Source organism: Eretmochelys imbricata, chromosome 7, assembly GCF_965152235.1.
Source record: "Eretmochelys imbricata isolate rEreImb1 chromosome 7, rEreImb1.hap1, whole genome shotgun sequence".
Classification (NCBI taxonomy): Eukaryota; Metazoa; Chordata; order Testudines; family Cheloniidae; genus Eretmochelys; species Eretmochelys imbricata.
The window spans coordinates 57,467,264-57,485,606 of NC_135578.1; the positions used below are offsets into that span (position 1 = coordinate 57,467,264).

Genomic DNA, 18,343 nt, shown 5'->3' on the forward strand with positions numbered 1-18,343 from the left:
GGAGGGGGGGCTCGGGGTCTCACCTGCCGCAGCCGCCAGGCCCGCGCGCGGGGTAGCGGGAGATGAGCGCCAGGCCCCGCCCACCGCTCCTCACGGGAACCCGCCGCCGGCCCTGGGCGCCCTCATGGAGGAGCTGCCGCCGGGAGAAGGGGACAGACAGGGAGGGGGAGCCACCCCCTCCGCCTGCGCCGCCGCTGTCGCTAGCTCCCTAAGCCACCACCGCGCCTACCTATCCTTTGTGACATCCCCTCCCTCCCACTGACCAATGAGGCGGCCGTTCTTACAACCGCTGCCCAATAACGTCGCCACAGGGGCGGTGCTTCTGTAACCAGCAGGGGCGGGTGTCCGCCAGGCCTTAGCGCTTCCTGCTTTCTGCTTGTTGTGGTCGTTACGAGGGGAGGGGAGGGGAGGGGAAAGGAGGAGGAGGACCCGGATGCAGCCTCTCCCTCGCTAGCAGTAGTCACGTGACGCCGTTCTAACTTGGTTGCCTCAGGGGCTGATGGGAAACGTAGTTTCAATGGTGCCAGGCTCGGTAGAGCGGGCGGTTATATAGGAAATCGACCACTTCCACCTCTCCCCACCCCCACACACGGCTTCTACCCGCCATAATTAAGCAATGCCCATAGCCAGCAGTTAGGGCAGAGCTCTTTGCTCCTATGTCATCAGCCCCTGCTTCATAGGGGAATAGGTACCAGATATAACCACGCTGCTCTAAGGCGCTGAACCTTTAGAGACAAGCACTCTCACCCTTACCACCTCTTCAAACAAAACTCAGCATGAGATTTACAAAAAAAAGTTTGGCTCTGCTGAGGTTCAAGCTCTTCTTCACTGCCATGAAGGACTGAAATGTTGGGTGTTGGGGGTTGTTTTATTTCAGGTTTCAGAGTAACAGCCATGTTAGTCTGTATTCACAAAAAGAAAAGGAGTACTTGTGGCACCTTAGAGACTAACCAATTTATTTGAGCATGAGCTTTCGTGAGCTACAGCTCACTTCATCGGATGCATATCGTGGAAACTGCAGCAGACATTATATACACACAGAGATCATGAAACAATATCTCCTCCCACCCCACTGTCCTGCTGGTAATAGCTTATCTAAAGTGATCATCAAGTTGGGCCATTTCCAGCACAAATCCAGGTTCTCTCACCCTCCGCCCCCCCCCCCCCACACACACACACAAACTCACTCTCCTGCTGGTAATAGCCCATCCAAAGTGACAACTCTCTTCACACTGTGTATGATCATCAAGATGGGCCATTTCCTACACAAATCCAGGTTCTCTCACTCCCTAACCCCCCTCCAAAAACCACACACACAAACTCACTCTCCTGCTGGTAATAGCTTATCCAAAGTGACCACTCTCCCTACAATGTGCATGATAATCAAGGTAGGCCATTTCCAGCACAAATCCAGGTTTTCTCACCCCCCCGCCCCATACACACACAAACTCACTCTCCTGCTGGTAATAGCTTATCAAATGTAATCATCACATTTGTGCTGGAAATGGCCCACCTTGATGATTACATTTGATAAGCTATTACCAGCAGGAGAGTGAGTTTGTGTGTGTATGGGGCGGGGGGGTGAGAAAACCTGGATTTGTGCTGGAAATGGCCTACCTTGATTATCATGCACATTGTAGGGAGAGTGGTCACTTTGGATAAGCTATTACCAGCAGGAGAGTGAGTTTGTGTGTGTGGTTTTTGGAGGGGGGTTAGGGAGTGAGAGAACCTGGATTTGTGTAGGAAATGGCCCATCTTGATGATCATACACAGTGTGAAGAGAGTTGTCACTTTGGATGGGCTATTACCAGCAGGAGACTGAGTTTGTGTGTGTGTGGGGGGGGGGGGCGGAGGGTGAGAGAACCTGGATTTGTGCTGGAAATGGCCCAACTTGATGATCACTTTAGATAAGCTATTACCAGCAGGACAGTGGGGTGGGAGGAGATATTGTTTCATGATCTCTGTGTGTATATAATGTCTGCTGCAGTTTCCACGATATGCATCCGATGAAGTGAGCTGTAGCTCACGAAAGCTCATGCTCAAATAAATTGGTTAGTCTCTAAGGTACCACAAGTACTCCTTTTCTGTTTTATTTCAGTTGAAGCACAAACTCTCTAACCATAGGGGTGGAAGGGACCTTAAGAGGTCATCTAGTCCAGGCCCCCCTCCACTCTTGGCAGGACTAAGTATTATCTTTCATAGGCCACCCCACACCAGAACCTAAGGTTAAGAAAAACATAGGTACATAAGCTACAAAGAAAAGGCACGGTGCTGCTATTATGCTAGGGTGATGAGATGTCCTGCTTTTATAGAGACAGTCCTGATGGGTAGGTCTTTCTTATATAAGCTCTTATTATCCCCCACCCCCATCCCAATTTTTCACATTTGCTATCTGGGCACCCTATATTACACCAGCTTTGGGTTGCATTTCATAAATAGAGAGCATGTAGATCTTAGAAACAGCACTGGTCAACCAAGGGCCTCTCATCCCCCTATCATTATGGAATCTACTTTCTCCTATCTTTCAGTATAGCATCACACTGAGCTATCATTAACCACAGAACAGGTAGAGCACAAAACCACTGCCCAAGCTTTCCCAAATGTGGCTTTACTAATGCAGATCAGCTGTGAGCTAGACATACTCCATACAGGCTGAAAGGAAAGTTCTCCCCTACTGACCACCTTCGCTCCTTGGCCTCTCTTGGAGGACTAACAATAAGAGGAATAATTAATGCTCTGTGTGAAGAGTGGGTTTTGTGCTGCATAAGACTTGCTTTTAGGAACTGGACTAGGACCCCCTCAAATTCACTTCACACATGCTTGAACAGGCAGTAGCAACAGCTTTCTATCAGTGGTTAATTGAATTCTACTTAGCCTGGGACAATCTGTAGTCTTAAACCGAGTTAAAGCAAGTAAAACCAGACGTAGTTTGGTAGCTGAGGGATAAAGCAGGGGGAAATACACAACACCAAAATATAAAAAGGGGAGGGTATTTTTTTTGGAGGGAGTGGGGGAAGGATAATCCCACTTCTCAGATCTTTGGTGTCTAAAGGCCAAGATTTTCATCTGACTACTGAGCTTGGTAACCCAACTGGAGACACTTGACAGGAGCTTGAGTTTTAGAAAGTACTGGCCACCTAAAAAGCTAGAGACTTTTGAAATGTGCTTCAGGATGAACATCACAAGTCACTTCTGAAAAATTAGGGTCCAACTATGCAACAAAACACTCAAACCCAGTCTCCTGCTGGTCATAGCTTATCTAAAGTGACCACTCTCCTTACAATGTGTATGATAATCAAGGTGGGCCATTTCCAGCACAAATCCAGGGTTTAACAAGAACGTCTGGGGGGGGGGGGGTAGGAAAAAACAAGGGGAAATAGGTTACCTTGCATAATGACTTAGCCCTAGTCATTATGCAAGGTAACCTATTTCCCCTTGTTTTTTCCTACCCCCCCCCCAGACGTTCTTGTTAAACCCTGGATTTGTGCTGGAAATGGCCCACCTTGATTATCATACACATTGTAAGGAGAGTGGTCACTTTAGATAAGCTATGACCAGCAGGAGAGTGGGGTGGGAGGAGGTATTTTTTCATGCTTTGTGTGTATATAAAAAGATCTTCTACACTTTCCACAGTATGCATCCGATGAAGTGAGCTGTAGCTCACGAAAGCTTATGCTCAAATAAATTGGTTAGTCTCTAAGGTGCCACAAGTACTCCTTTTCTTTTTGGAAGAAATAGGTAAGGGGGCTCCATTATATATTTGGTATATAGGAAATTGAGAGGCAAATAGGAGATGCATTTAGAGAAGGAACCCCGGTCTGGGCTCTTGTGGATGTGGGTGGCCCCTACATCACATCAGGGGTTTGTCTTATCTCCATCTCTCTCAGAACAGAGGGAGATACCCTTATTTAGTCCCCCATTGTTTGTTTGGAGAAGCAAACAAATACCCACTCATGGGGCTCTTACCCATGTAGGAAGAACGAAAAATCCCCAAGCAACATGGTTCTCTAACAGGAGTCACAGCTGCTCACACCCTCAGGGGAATAAATACTAGTATAAGCAAGAGGAGAATTGGGTCCCCAAAGTGTGACATAGGTGCTGTCTCTTGATGTTTTACATAGCATATGTTAACATATATGACCATATAAATATACCACACTACACGTTGTGCTTATGTTTTACAAAATATTCACCCACAAATCACAAACTCTTAGCAAGCTATTCAGAGAAGGTGGATCTAGCTTATAATGTCTGTCAAAACCAGACATTTTGGAACTGGAAACTAACAGCCTTAAAATAAATTCATGCAAGGTCAGCTATAACTCTGAGGCTCCTGGTATAGTGCCCTAAGCCTGGCACTGCTGAACCAAGTCCATTTTCAATAAGATAGTAAACAGCTCACTTCACCCAGGAGAGCCCAGAAACAAAGATTGGTTTCTTGGCAGCACAGTTCACCAAAAGAACAAGGCAGGTGTAGTTAGCACCTGTTAATAAACTAACTGCTTCACTTTTTTAAAAGGTGATTAGTTTAGCTTTTAAATTATGCACAAGTCAGAATCACTGTAGCTCTCTGGCTTCATGAGCAGTTAATATACATGCCTGAATTACACACGATTTCTCACCAGCATAGAATGACAAATATCCTCTTATACCCTATTTGGAAGGCTATAAACTGAGGCTTTAAATATGCCATGGACCCTGGACACTATCCTTCCAGGATAGTTTGTGGACCTGTTTTAGCAGGCATTAACTGACCACCAGTTAATGGTATTACAAATGCAAGGTTAATGTTGTGGGGTCAACCTAGGCTGAGCCCAAGGGCAAACCAGAGCTGGGACAAAAGTCTGTAAATGCTATTCAAGCCACTCTACAATCATAGTAATTAAAGTTAAAACAGCACCACACATCCAGGGGCAAGGCAGACTGGCAAAGAAGTGAGGTGGAAACTGCCCCTGCCCCATGGAGCAAGCGAGACCTTTCATCTCTAGGGCTACCAGTCCTTCACTTGCATTGTAAGATTAAGCTCTTTGGGGCAGGGATGTTTGTTCGGTGCTTGTACAACACCTAGCACAGTGGGGCCCTGGCCCATGACTTGCGCTACTGCGATACATAAACACTTTCTCAGCAATACCAAAAGATTCCGATATGAATAACTGAGAGGAGGAGGAAAAACAACCCATTTGATTTCTTGAAACCCCTTTAAAGCCTTTATAATGCAAGGGAAGGGAATGAAGGTGGAACTCCAACATTGTCACATCTCTCTTTCTGCAGGTCAGATATGGGCATTCCCATAAACCCGGTGATGACATGTGCCACCGAGCCATTCACACTGGATTATGACACAGACCAGGGAGACAGCGCTAGCTCAGTTTTAAAACCTGCTCAATGAGGACGCCCACGTTCTCCTCTCTACACATTTCAAACTGTCACTATTATTCCTGTTAATGTTAATGGTGCGGTTGTCAAGGTAACAAGCACAACTCTTCAAGGTTTGCACTGGAGCTTCCCCCTCCGCCAGATCCTGCTGTTGCTGACTCCTGACCTCTAGCCACATTCTGAATGCTACTATCAGTCATGCCAATTCAAGGGCTGGGCGGGATAGAAAGCAGCTATCCCGAAATTAGTGACAGCCACTGTCCAAGTTAGAAGGTACAGGAAAGCTGAGCATCCGTCACAAGAATCACTCTTGCAGGAGTGTTTACTGAGTGACTGCTCAGAGCGTTTCTTCCTACGCTGACAGCTAAGGCAGAAGAAGTATTTTGATTCTGAAATTGATGCAGATCAGAAAGCACCTTTCACAATAAGAGAACAAAAGCAGGTCTTCACTAATGGGCTGTAGGCAGGATTTGACACTCACCCAGCTCACAAATGAAACCTTCCACATAATATAGACACACACACACACCCCTACCTTGCTCTTCTAGGACACACTAGTGCAGGGGTGGGCAAACTTTTTGGGTCGAGGGCCACACTGGGGTTGCAAAACTGTCTGGAGGGCCGGATAGGAAAGGCTGTGCTTCCCCAAACAGCCTGGCCCCCATCCCCTCCCACTTCCCACCCTGACTGCCCCCATCAGAACCCCCGACCCATTCACCCCTCCCTGCTCCTTGTCCCCTGACTGCCCCCTCCCGGGACCCCCTGCCCCTAACCCCCCCCCACCCCCGGGGACCCTACCCCCATCCAACCCACCCTGCTCCCTGCCCCAACCCTTATCCACACCCCTGCCCCCTGACAGGCCCTCTGGGACTCTCACACCTACCCAACTCCCCACCCCCCGGAACGTCTGCCCTATCCAACCATCCCGCTCCCTGTCCCCTGACTGCCCCGCCAGAACCTCCTGCCCCTTATCTAACCCCCCCTCCCCTGCTCCCCACCTACTTACCATGCCGCTCAGAGCGGCAGGACTGGCTTATTGGAAAGCCTAGGAGGTGTGCGGGTGCAAGCGGTGTCATAACTTCAGGGGACAGTAGAGGAGGGGCCAAGGGCTAGCCTCTCCAGCCGGGAGCTCAAGGGCCGGGCAGGATGGTCCCGTGGACCAAATCTGGCCCACGGACCATAGTTTGCCCATCTCTGCACCAGTGCTTAGGTTCTGTTGTCAAAGCGGAATACACTATATTGCGCTGCACTACTGGACATATAGATCTATTTGCTTCCTTTCTAGGGGCACTATCAACTAGTTTAGGTCCAAAAGCATTGGTTCAGAAAGCAGGGGAATTATTTTACAAACCTAAGGTGATTACAGCTTTTTAACTGTTTTTCTGCAGGCTTGGAAACCCAGATACACCAGTATTGTGCTGAGGCAGGAGAACTTGTAAGTGAAAATGACCAGTAATTTCACTATCTGTCTAGGTAGTTCTATGGCACCCACTCCTGTAGTGCAGGAGTGTCCATTAACATTAATGGATTCGCGGTCAACACCTCCGTGAATTATGGGAGTATTACAGAGTGGGAACTGAGACAGAGAGAGTAAGGGCCTCACCCACAGCTCACTTACATCAATGGGAGTTTTTCCATTGAGTTCCAGTTTTGGATCATAAGTCAAATAAGAAATCCAGGGCAGAGCAAGAATGTGAATGATCCTTCGAAAGCAAAAAAATTCACCTATTTCAAGTCATGCCAGTGACCACGGAAAACTTTAGTTACATCTGGACGCACATCCCTGGTGCCTCAGAGAAAGGGATCATTTCACCCTTGCTCAGCATTACAGATTATGAAGGTCCCCAGACTAGCCTAGCAAGGCTAGAGCACTGATTTACTATTTTATTCATGGGACTGTTTTTATGCCAACTCCTGTCGTACAATCCTACTTTCTAGTTAGCTGTAGCGCTCCCTAGGTTCTATTTGCCTGGGTGTTGGTAGAAACACGACAGCACTGTGATGCTGTGCCAGCTCAGCACGAAGGGCTGCACGGCAATGAAGCATGAACGGCATGCAGCAGAATGCCATTCCACCACTTCTCAATGAACCAAGATAGGCTGAGCCTGTAGCTGCATACTGCCACAAGAGCTCAGATGCAAAATGACCCAGGCATTATTATTTAGAGTGCCCTGAATAACTATGGAGCTGTATATAGGGCACAACAACCGGTGTCTGCATTCAGGAGTTCTGAAATTTTAATGGATGTTAGATTGTCATTAAGCATCCAAGTTTACCATGAATACTGCCAACTATTTCATTGCTGATCATTTAAGCATAAGAACTCCAGCCAGACTGAGATCATGGGCACAGCTGGACAAAAACCCCTTTCCCTCCCCCTGCTACCCTGATCTTTAGTGATACTGGAAAGGATAAGGCAGAGAAGTTATTGTATCCCTGCTCAAGGAAGTCAGCTGAATTCTGACATAAGCAAGTTGTGATCATGCAAAGTTTTGAGGTGGCAGCTATTTCAGACTTAGTGTTCTTCGAGTCCACATGCTGAAAGAGGCTGCGCTCTAGACCAGATCACTTACAAATTGACAAAAATTCAGAAGACGCTTTAGAATGTCAAGTTTGGTGAGAAATGCAAAATTCACACGAGTTTAGTATCAATTCTCACAGGATAACGAGAGAGTTAACTGGTGACCTACCTTTCCAGCTTCAGATCTAACTGAAGTTCACGCTGGATCTTTTTTTTTTAAAAACATCCAGCCATCTTGCTGACAGAAGTGGATTTTTACACCCTTGTGGAGTGCAGACTCTAGGACTGTGATGGAGACTCAGTTACTGACTCATTGCCATGGGGCTGCCTAACAGATAGGCGTTGAGTCACTCAGGATTATATGGTTACACACCTGGGCCCTTGTTCTTAAAGCACAGCAGATGCAGAGACATTTAGGGGAGGAATGCTCAGAAAGCAGAAACATACCTTGTTTTCCTCTTTCCTCTCTACTTTTGAAATAAGCCACCCCCATCCCCGGGATTGCACCAGGTTCTGCTTTCCAATGACATTACCTCTACTGGAAGGTTTTCAACGGTTGTATAGCTATTGCATCAAAAAGCACTACATTAAAAGAACACTAAAGTGGCAAAGTCAAGCACCTGAAAGTTAGGAGACAGATAATGGAATTAACACCTCTCTCTTCTCCACATTGCCCAGGCATCAGCAGATGACTCAAGGAGACACTCTTCCTGTTCTCAGTTTTGGTGCCCAGCACCCTGGCAACCCCACCAGCCAGGAGGAACAATTGTAAGGAAAGTCCAGCTCATTCCCTGCAGCCTGGAGATGGAGCATGCTCAGTCACCGTGGCGATGGCGCATAGCCGGTCCAGTCACATATAGGAGATGAAAAGGGGACAGAGCATGCTGAATGCAGATAGAATCTAGTTTGCACATGCTCAGTAGATACTTGTTAGACGCTTATAACTGGGCCAAATTCAGGGAGACTTGCCCCAGGGAGGGTAAAAAGCACATCTGACACCAGGGCAGCTCCCCTGCCAAAATTCGAGCCCCTGCTTCCAAGCCCAGAGCCCAACTTTCTAATGGCACAAAAATGAACATCCTAGCCCCGCCCCTTCCCTAAGGCCCCCATCCACTCACTATATTCCCCCTCCCTCAGTGGCTCGCTCTCCCCCACCCTCACTCACTTTCACTGGGCCGGGGCAGGGGCTTAGGGTGCAGGAGGGGGTGAGACCAGGGATGAGATGTTTGGGGTGCAGAAGGGGGCTCCAGGTTTGGGGGGGGTCTCACCTTTGGCAGCTCCTGGTCAGTGGAGCAGCAAGGGGCTAAGGTAGGCTGCCTGCCTGTCCTGACACTGCGCTGCACACACCCCGGAAGTGGCCAGCAGGTCTGTCGGTAGTAGGCGGGGGGGGGGGGGGGGGGATGGACGCTCCCCACACTGCTCTCGCCTGCCACAGGCAGCATCCCCCAGCTCTCATTGGCCAGGAACCAGCCAATCAGATTGCGGAGCCAGTGTTCGGGACGGGGGCAGCATGCGAAGACCCGTGCTCCCCCCCTGCACCCGCCTAGGAGCTGGACCTTCCAGGGTACAGTGTGGTGCCAGGACAGGTAGGGACTAAGCTGCCTTAGTGCCGTAGCATCACCGACTGGCGGTGCTGACTGGAGCTGCCAGTGTCCCTTTTTGATCTGGTCTTCTGGTTGAAAACCAGACACCGGGTCACCCTACCAGAGGTCCTAGAGATTCTCAGTGATTCCAAACATTATGCGCTGTAGATGGGACACAGTTTATACCATTGACTAGGTGTGCCCAGTGACGTACAATAAAACACAGTTATCAGGTAACACATTTAGGGCCTGACCCATGAGAGGTGCTCAGAATCCTAACTTCAGTGAGAACAGCAAGTGCTCAACATCTCAGGTTCCTGAATAATTTCTGGGCTCTTCAATTACTTTCATTCTTCGTTAACTGTAAATGAGCTTTAACAGGGGGTGGGGGGGAAGGGAAGATGACTGCAAAACAGTCCCTCAACTGCACAATGCCACAGCACCAAAGGATCTTGTTCCTCCTCCCACTAGTACCAATGGAAACTTTGCCTCAATCCAACATTTTTCAGCAGCTTGCATAACGTCATGGGCAAAAATCTGTTCTCCATTCCTCTAGTTCTTACTTGGCACCCTCTCCTCCAGGAGGATTATCTATTAAGCACTGACAACATGCTCCAATCTGTAAGAGACAAGAGGTAAAGCTGCTCCCTGATGGGAGGAACTGACATGAACTTACAGGATGCTCCCAGCAGACAGACTGCTGACCTAATGAGAGATGTGGCGTTGGTTTTCCCCATTTTTGGATCTGGAGGCAGAGGCTGCTAGCAAACAGCAGAGCAGAAAGCAAAACAAGCACAGCTGGACCTGGTTCAGCAGACACCATTTACTATTTCACAATATCAGTGATTTTTTCTATAGATCTGTTCAATAAAAGAACTTATACTTTGTATAATAGATTACATTATCACAGGTATTGCACAAGCTATGTCACCTGGGCAGCACTGAAACAGGACTGCAGAAAGTTATGATTGGAGAATCTTTTTACAGTGTTAGGCGTGATTAGACCCAGTGCAGGGAAGAGATACTAACCATGTAAAGTGGGGAGCCAGTCATATGAATGTCCATGGTTATCCGATTCTCTACTCAAAGAGAGCTGACATAAGAGTACTAGTACTGGACTGGATAACCTCGCAGAGAGGGCTCTCTCTCTGCAATGCCCACCATTGTTTATTGGCCTCCAAAGGCATTCAGTGGGTCATCAAATGTACTAGATGCCTTGCTTTCAGATTTTGATTCAGAGGCTGTCTGTGAGGATCGGCCTTTGGGGGTGGACGCCTTGGCTTGGCTGCTAGAGGAGAAGATATCATCTAGAGAGAAAGAGAAAAACAGTGATTGAAAAGGAGAGAAGCTGCTGCCAGACGTAAGACGTTACACAGAAAAATCCCCAGCACGTGGCAGTTACTGCCAAGGATACTTTGCTGATAAATGCTTTCCTGCTGCTTGTGACATGAAAATGTATTTGTGAGGGCATATGGGGGAGCTTTTAGCTGTCTGTTTTTACCAGGTATAGTCAATGAGAAGGAACAAAAGAAATCCTGATACTTGGCATTTATGCCTGCCAGAGATCTCAAAGCACTGAACAAGCACTATGTGAAGCATCACAATGCTGAGTTAGGCATTACAGCCATTTCACAGATGATTAAGTCACTTAACTTCTCTGCAGCTCACCCAGCACCATACAGGAAGCCAGTGGCAGAACTGGGAGACAACTTAAGAGACTCATCGAGTCCTGTGCTTTAGAACCATTAAGTCATACTTCCTGCCTACAGATTTGCCCTTTGGAGAATGTATTATTCATGCATTCACACATATGGGTTCTACTGATTAACACTTTTCATCTCCTAAGTGTTGTACAAACATTCACATTCCCCTGGCCCACTAAGGCATTCCTGCGGCTGGCAGTCTGGGAATACCCAGGTTCAAAGAATTAAGAGATTTTTTGCTAAAACGAACGGCAAAAGTTGCCAGCATTGTTACCCAAGGGAGCTGGAAAAGACTCACACATGGGGAGGAACTTTTACTACTGTCACTGGCACCTCTGGCTCTGCAAATCAGGTACCTTAAAGCAGTACTGTGAAGTGGAGAACGTGGTTCACCTGGGATCAGAACAAGGATGGATTTAGAAATGCATTTAGTGGCATATATGGATCACAGGCACAATGGGAAAGCGTTTAGAAACATTCTCAGGGTTAGAGGAGATGGAGGTTTAACAAGCCCAGTCTCTTTCACAGATGCTGTTGTGCTCATTCACATGCGAGGCAGTGAAACTCATGGGGCCATTAATACTTTAGTATGGAATTTATTAGTTTCTTCTGTTGCTGTTGCAGTGACCCTAGACAATAGGCCAGAGCCAGCTCTCTCCCCCCCACCCACCGCAGGGTGGGGTGTCCCATCTGGGCAGCGGCAGCATAGATAACTTCAAAGCTCAGTAGGGTTCACCACAGGTGGTTGCTGATTGTGGGGCTGTACTGAACATATGGGATGGACTTGGCCCAAATGCGTTTGGAGGGAGGGAAGGAAGAGGAGAAGAAATGCTGAGAAGCAGCTGGAAAAAGAGACCACTGAACGATGGTGGGCCTGAAAGATCAATTACAGGTTAATAAAAGGTTACACACAGCTAGGGCTTGGGAGGTTTCTATTGTTTGATGGACGTTTGCTGCATCCTCTCCACTCTCCTATGCATTGGTGTGGTAAGCTAGCATCTGTTTACAAGTCTGGCACCAACTCAGTGAGTCCATATTAACCCAGGTGCACACAGAGCATCTGTGGAACCACATGACCGAGCCCCTCATCTGGGCTCTGAATGCTGAAGGTTAGGGACACATGGGCCAGAGATCAGGGGTGGACTGCCACTACGTGCCACTCTGCCTGTGCGAGAAGTCTATTCTCGCTGCCCTCCCCCTCCGCTGCACATAGCCACTGCTGTAATCATAGGAATATGCAGCTTTAATCCAGGATAGAATTTCAGCAAAGGAGAGCAGTCTAGAAAGGCAGCAGTATGGAGTAAATCCCAGTTGGCAGCCCTCCAAAATAAGCCATCCAAGAGATTAGCTTCACAGCCATTTAGGGTCCTCCCGGCTTCCATGGGAAGTATAGTGGGTGCTGTAAGGAGTGAAGTTACATCCCTAGCTTACAACACAGGGACTAAAAGAAGGGGAGGAGGAGGAGGGAGCCTGCTCTCTGTAGCAGGGAAAGCAGCACTACTTGCAGAGGAATGCTCAGTTCCCCAGGAGGCAGCATCCTAAGCACAGGCAGAGACAATGTCCAGAGGTTTTTCGGCAGCTGGAATACCAATCAGTGTTGGAAGAGAGGCACTATAAGGATCAGAAGGATGGCTTTAACACAGTCAGGGTCCTGACACCCACAGGGGAAGATGGGGGTCTACACTCCAAAGAATAAGGAATTGAATCAACTGGTTGTATATAATACTATTGTGTGTAAATATAGGTCAAGTAAAACATGTAAAATGCTGAGCTTGGTGGTCATTGGGAAGAGCATATACAGGTTATGGTTCTGAATGTAAGTGGGTATATGTGTGTAGAGCATGGTCATTGTAACAAAGGTCTAACTCCCCCAACCTTGCAGCTGTCAGGAAGCAGTCAGGCAGGGAGGGGTACCTCCCAGGCCAGTGGCTTACACAAAACTAACTCCCAGCATTGTACAACCCAGGGACAGACAAGGGCAGACCATGAAAGTAATGGAAAGCCATTGGAATGGAAAAGACAACCTCAGTCTTGGAAAACAAAGGAAGGAGGGTGTTTCCCCTGCCAGGTAGAAAGAAACCCCCCGCTGCAAACCCTGTCAGAAGGGAAGGGGTTTGAAGTGAAGACTCTCCATGTAATGCAGAAGGTAAAGCGTGAGGTGGCATCGTTATGTTCATTGTCTGTGTAACTTGTCTGCATTGCTTTATCTGACTAGTCCACCTTTGAATCTGTATTTTTTCTATTAAATGAGCTTTTTTGTTTATTTTGAGCCCCAAGCAGTTCTCTGTTGTGCAAACTGTGTGGCCTCAAGTGGACTGATAACTGGGGGCAAGTTTCACTCCTTTGGAGGGGTGACAAATGGGAAAGGAAAAGTCTGAGTGGTTGGTAGTTAAGAACTTGGGGGGCAGATCTGGGAAGCCTTGGGACCAGACAGGTTATTGTGGTCACCCTGCCAAGGAGTATACGCTGTTGGGAGACAGGGTGAGACGATTATGCCTGTAGGCTGGCGACTGGTGTCAGGGCTCTGAGCCATAGCAGCCTAGCATGAAAGCAGCCAAAGTTATAAGGCTGGTGGTAAAAAGAAAAGGAGTACTTGTGGCACCTTAGAGACTAATCAATTTATTTGAGCATGAGCTTTCGTGAGCTACAGTTCACTTCATCGAATGCATATCGTGGAAACTGCAGCAGACTTTATATACACACAGAGATCATGAAACAATACCTCCTCCCACCCCACTGTCCTGCTGGTAATAGCTTATCTAAAGTGATCATCAAGTTGGGCCATTTCCAGCACAAATCCAGGTTTTCTCACCCTCCACCCCCCCACACACAAACTCACTCTCCTGCTGGTAATAGCCCATCCAAAGTGACCACTCTCCCTACAATGTGCATGATAATCAAGGTGGGCCATTTCCAGCACAAATCCAGGTTTTCTCACCCCCCAACCCCCATACACACACAAACTCTCTCCTGCTGGTAAATGTGAGCAGGAGAGTGAGTTTGTGTGTGTATGGGGGTGGGGGGGTGAGAAAACCTGGATTTGTGCTGGAAATGGTCCAACTTGATGATCACTTTAGATAAGCTATTACCAGCAGGACAGTGGGGTGGGAGGAGGTATTGTTTCATGATCTCTGTGTGTATATAAAGTCTGCTGCAGTTTCCACGGTATGCATCCGATGAAGTGAGCTGTAGCTCACGAAAGCTCATGCTCAAATAAATTGACAGGTTTCAGAGTAACAGCCGTGTTAGTCTGTATTCGCAAAAAGAAAAGGAGTACTTGTGGCACCTTAGAGACTAACCAATTTATTCGAGCATGAGCTTTATTAACAAATAAATTGGTTAGTCTCTAAGGTGCCACAAGTACTCCTTTTCTTTTTGCGAATACAGACTAACACGGCTGTTACTCTGAAGGCTGGTGGTGACAGAAGCCCTTACTGGTCTGGGTAATCCCTAAAACATCACAGGGTTTATGGGGAGAGATTAAAGGAACTAAATAGGTGCCTCTAGGCTAAGCAATGAGTGAAAGTGGTTGTGGGGCAGGGGAACATAATTAGTTTACAAATACATCAGAAACTAGGAGTGATTGGGTGCAGTTCAAAAGACAGCATTCCCAGCAGGAAAGGCTCAACAGGCAGTGAAAGCCTCTGGTAAAATGCCACGGTGGGCATTGCTACCAGCCCTTAGCTAAACAGCTATGGAAGATGCTATGCCAGTCCTGTTCTGGGGCTGCCAGGCTGATCAAAGAAATTCAAGTGTCTTCCCTGAAGTCCTGCTGGTGCATTGAAGGCAGCACTACCTAGTCTGGAGCACTGAGCAGCTGCCCCTGCATGATCCTTCATTTGGAGGTGCTGTGCCCTTTAAACCAACTGAGAACGAAAAAGATGTAAGATCAGGGTGAAGGTACATTCATTTACATGGACATTTCTGACTTGTGCTCCAGGTGCCTCAGTGCCAGAAATGCCACTGCAAACAGTGAGCTATAGTGCTGGAGACTGCAGGATAACTAGAGCTGGGTGCGAATTTTTAGACAAAATGGCTTTGGGTCAGAAATTGTAAATTCATCCAAACTGAGACCGTTGACTGGAGAACGCTCGATTCTGACAATTTTCTGTTTGGAAACAGTTTTGAAATTGTCAAGACGTCCCATAGTTTGGAATGAAAGTAGTTTTCTTTATCAGGTGCTTTCAGATTCATTCTGTCCAAATTTCTATGAATACATTTTATGAAAAGCTCTTGTGAAACCATGCTCAGTAGCTACAAATTAAGGCTGGATTTTGAGAAGCACTCAGCACTGAGCTATCTCCACTCTCTTTGGAGGCAATGGGAGTTTTACCATTGACATCAATGGGAAGAAATGGGCGTCAGGGGTGACTGGCTGCAAGTAATTGGAGTGGGACTTTCAAAGCAGTTTATGCTGTCCTCACTCACTGAATAGTACCGTACACAGAAGAACAATTCCCCATTAGAATCAATGGGAACTATTTGTCAAGTGAGGTACTCTTCTGTGAGAGAAAGGCCAACACAAACTGGCCTCTAGTGTAAAATATTTTAGACTGCCGAGCAGACAGACACTGATAAAGACAGATATCTCTGCTATGTAAATCCAACACAGAGAGGGAATGGTGGGGGGGGGGGGGGGGAAGAGGAGTTGTCACAGTGTAAGATGCAGCCATCTGCTCCATTCCAACGTTCAGTCTCCATTCCCATCTCTCTTTACAGCAGATGAATATTTAACCCCAAAATACATTCTCCTAACTGTTTAAACTCTATAATCACTTGGAATTTCGTGCCCAGAGGTTAGAGGCGGATGGTACTAAAAGTCTTTTCAAGTCCCTTTTCATTCCCCACCCCCTCTACAGTTCTAAAACCCATTCTTTGTCACTGGGGGATTTCACACACGGCTGAATCAAGATGAAGACAATCAAGTAATACCAAGAAGGCCCTTACCCATATCATCATCAAATATGGATTCCACCTTTTTCTTGGTTTTCTTTTCTTTTGGTTTTATGGTGAGAGCCGCAAAAATGTCAGTGTTATCATCAAACAGGTTAGAATCCAACACACTCTCTTTTGTTCTGTTCAGAGGTTTAATGGCTTCTGTTGCGAATATATCATCCTTGGAGCAAAGCATAAATTGTACAGCATCAGTACAGGACATAACTGAGTGTTCGGGTTCAGCTACACCCAGCAGTAGAGAGAGTTGGAAGTCCTGTAACTACCCTGGGCATCGTAACTCTATCAGGTTAGGCTCCGGTCTCCAATTTGGCATGGGCAGAGATCTAGTCATTGCTGGTACTGCACAGGCCAAGTGCAGGATATGAGAGAGCAAGGTTAAGGGGAACAGACAGGCCCAGGATGGGGGCCTCATTCCTGCATTACCATCAGTGCTGTTGTGTAGCTCAGTAGCAGCAGTCAGGTCAGAGCGGGAGCTAAGCATTCCCTTAGCAGGAAGAGAGCCAGGTCTCCTCAAACGCACCTGCTGTCTGCCCACACGCCACCCCTTTTACCCCGTGCTCTGGTAAGAAAGAGTGAGATTCAGAGGACAGCATTTTCTACAGACCAGGCCTCATGCTTAGCCTTACTTGACCCACACAGGCCCCATTCCTCTCTGTGCTGAAGGCAGAATGATTTTGCCCAAGGCCCTAGTGATACATTTCCTCCCTTTCTATTTAGGAAAAAAGAATAAATCAGCCATTACCTCAAAGATATCTTGAACTTTCGGGTCAAGGTCTTGCTGGGTGGTGGGTTTCAACTCCTTCTTCCTCGCAGTTTTCTGACTAGTGAAGAGATCTTCATCCTCCAGGAAAGAGATGGGGCTGCTTTTCTTGGACACTTTCTGCGTTATGGGCTGGAATAAATCATTGCTGCCCTGATTGTCCAGCACTGACAGAGCAGGCTTCTTCTCACCACCTTTAAGGGGCTTGCTGGCCAAGATCTCTGAGGTTTTAGCTTTGGCTGCTGGCTTCGACACTGAATTTTTCACAAAAAGATAGTCGGACCCAAACAAGTCATCCTCTTGGCCTGTGCTTTTACTAGAAGGGCTTCCAGCCATTCCAGGTGACAGGCTACCGCCATCTGTTGGCGATGGCAGCTTAGCTGCCGTAATGTTTTCCGTGCTTCTCTTAGCATCTGGTTCAGCAGTGCACAGCTCCTTTGCATCCACTAATGCAGAGCTCTGCTTGGGGAGCAGCAGCTGCGGCTCCTCTGTGCTGTTCAGCTCCTCGTTCTCACTGGACTCTTGAGCAGCTAGCCTCCGGGCTGTCCTGGAGGGAAGCCTTCGTTTGTTCATCACCTTGATCCTGCTCTGTGAGAAGAGGGAGATCAGGTTGTGTTAAGGGCTTGAAGGGAGGCATGCACTTGACAGTGACCCTGCTCTCCTCACGTTCTATCTTCCCACGTTTTATTCTAGCACATGATGGGGACCCGATGACCCCCCAAAATCTAATCCCAGCTCTGAGAAGGTTTTGTAATTTGTGACATGAACATTTAATGAACACTAAGGTAAATTTAATATTAGAGCTACCACACTCTGCAAACTTTCATATTGCCTCAGCCCCCACTGTGAGGTAGATCGGCAGCACAAGAAAACCGAGGCAGGCAGACAAAGCAGAGTGCTCAGGTCACAGAGCGAGTCAGTGGCAGAATACAGAATAAAACTCAGGGCTTCTGGCCCTCAACCTTGTGCCATAACACAAGACCATCCCATAACAGTATTAACCATCGCCAGGAAACACACTGTATCGAGGTCAATGACCAACTTGAGTCCATTGGCTACTGTTCAAACTATCAACTCTTTGCACCAGGTTACTTAGTTCAGTGCAGAGAGCTTTGCTTGGCAGTTATTGCTTAATTAGCATTAGTCACATTACACAAGCAAAATTAACATGAGTGAAGTGTTGGTATGATGGTTCTTTATTGTCTTGGATCACAATCCTGCAGCAGTCTTGCAGCAGGATTTTGACAGAATACTGTATTTAATTTTTTAAAATTTTTTCTCTTTTTTTTTTTTTTTAAAGAACATAATGGCCATACTGGGTCAGACAAAATGCCCATCTAGACCAGTGTCCTGTCTTCCAACAGTGGCTAATGCTAGGTGCCCCAGAGAGAATGAACAGAACAGGAATTATCAAGTGATCCATTCCCTGTCATCCATTCCTAGC

General features: G+C 47.4%; 2 protein-coding genes across 8 annotated transcripts in view; both read right to left on the bottom strand.

Moving 5' to 3' along the window:
• Positions 1 to 212, bottom strand: part of ZFAND4 (zinc finger AN1-type containing 4) — a 42,047-nt gene extending 41,835 nt beyond the window's left edge. For all 3 annotated transcript variants that reach the window (XR_013346620.1, XM_077821473.1, XM_077821470.1), the window contains exon 1: positions 24 to 212. The gene's annotated coding sequence lies outside the window, so the exon portion shown is untranslated. The remainder of the gene's footprint in view (positions 1 to 23) is intronic.
• Positions 213 to 10,288: 10,076 nt separating this feature from the next.
• The window catches only part of WASHC2C (WASH complex subunit 2C), a 53,426-nt gene continuing 45,371 nt past the window's right edge, over positions 10,289 to 18,343 (bottom strand). For 4 of the 5 annotated variants that reach the window (XM_077823004.1, XM_077823007.1, XM_077823005.1 and 1 more), the window contains 3 exons: positions 16,882 to 17,487; positions 16,131 to 16,299; positions 10,289 to 10,787 (listed from right to left, as the gene is read on the bottom strand). In XM_077823004.1, the coding sequence (XP_077679130.1) occupies positions 10,648 to 10,787; positions 16,131 to 16,299; positions 16,882 to 17,487 (915 nt within the window). In that variant the 3' untranslated portion in view covers positions 10,289 to 10,647. Of the gene's footprint in view, positions 10,788 to 16,130; positions 16,300 to 16,881; positions 17,488 to 18,343 lie in introns of those variants that run through there. The other variant, XM_077823008.1, reaches the window with a different exon arrangement.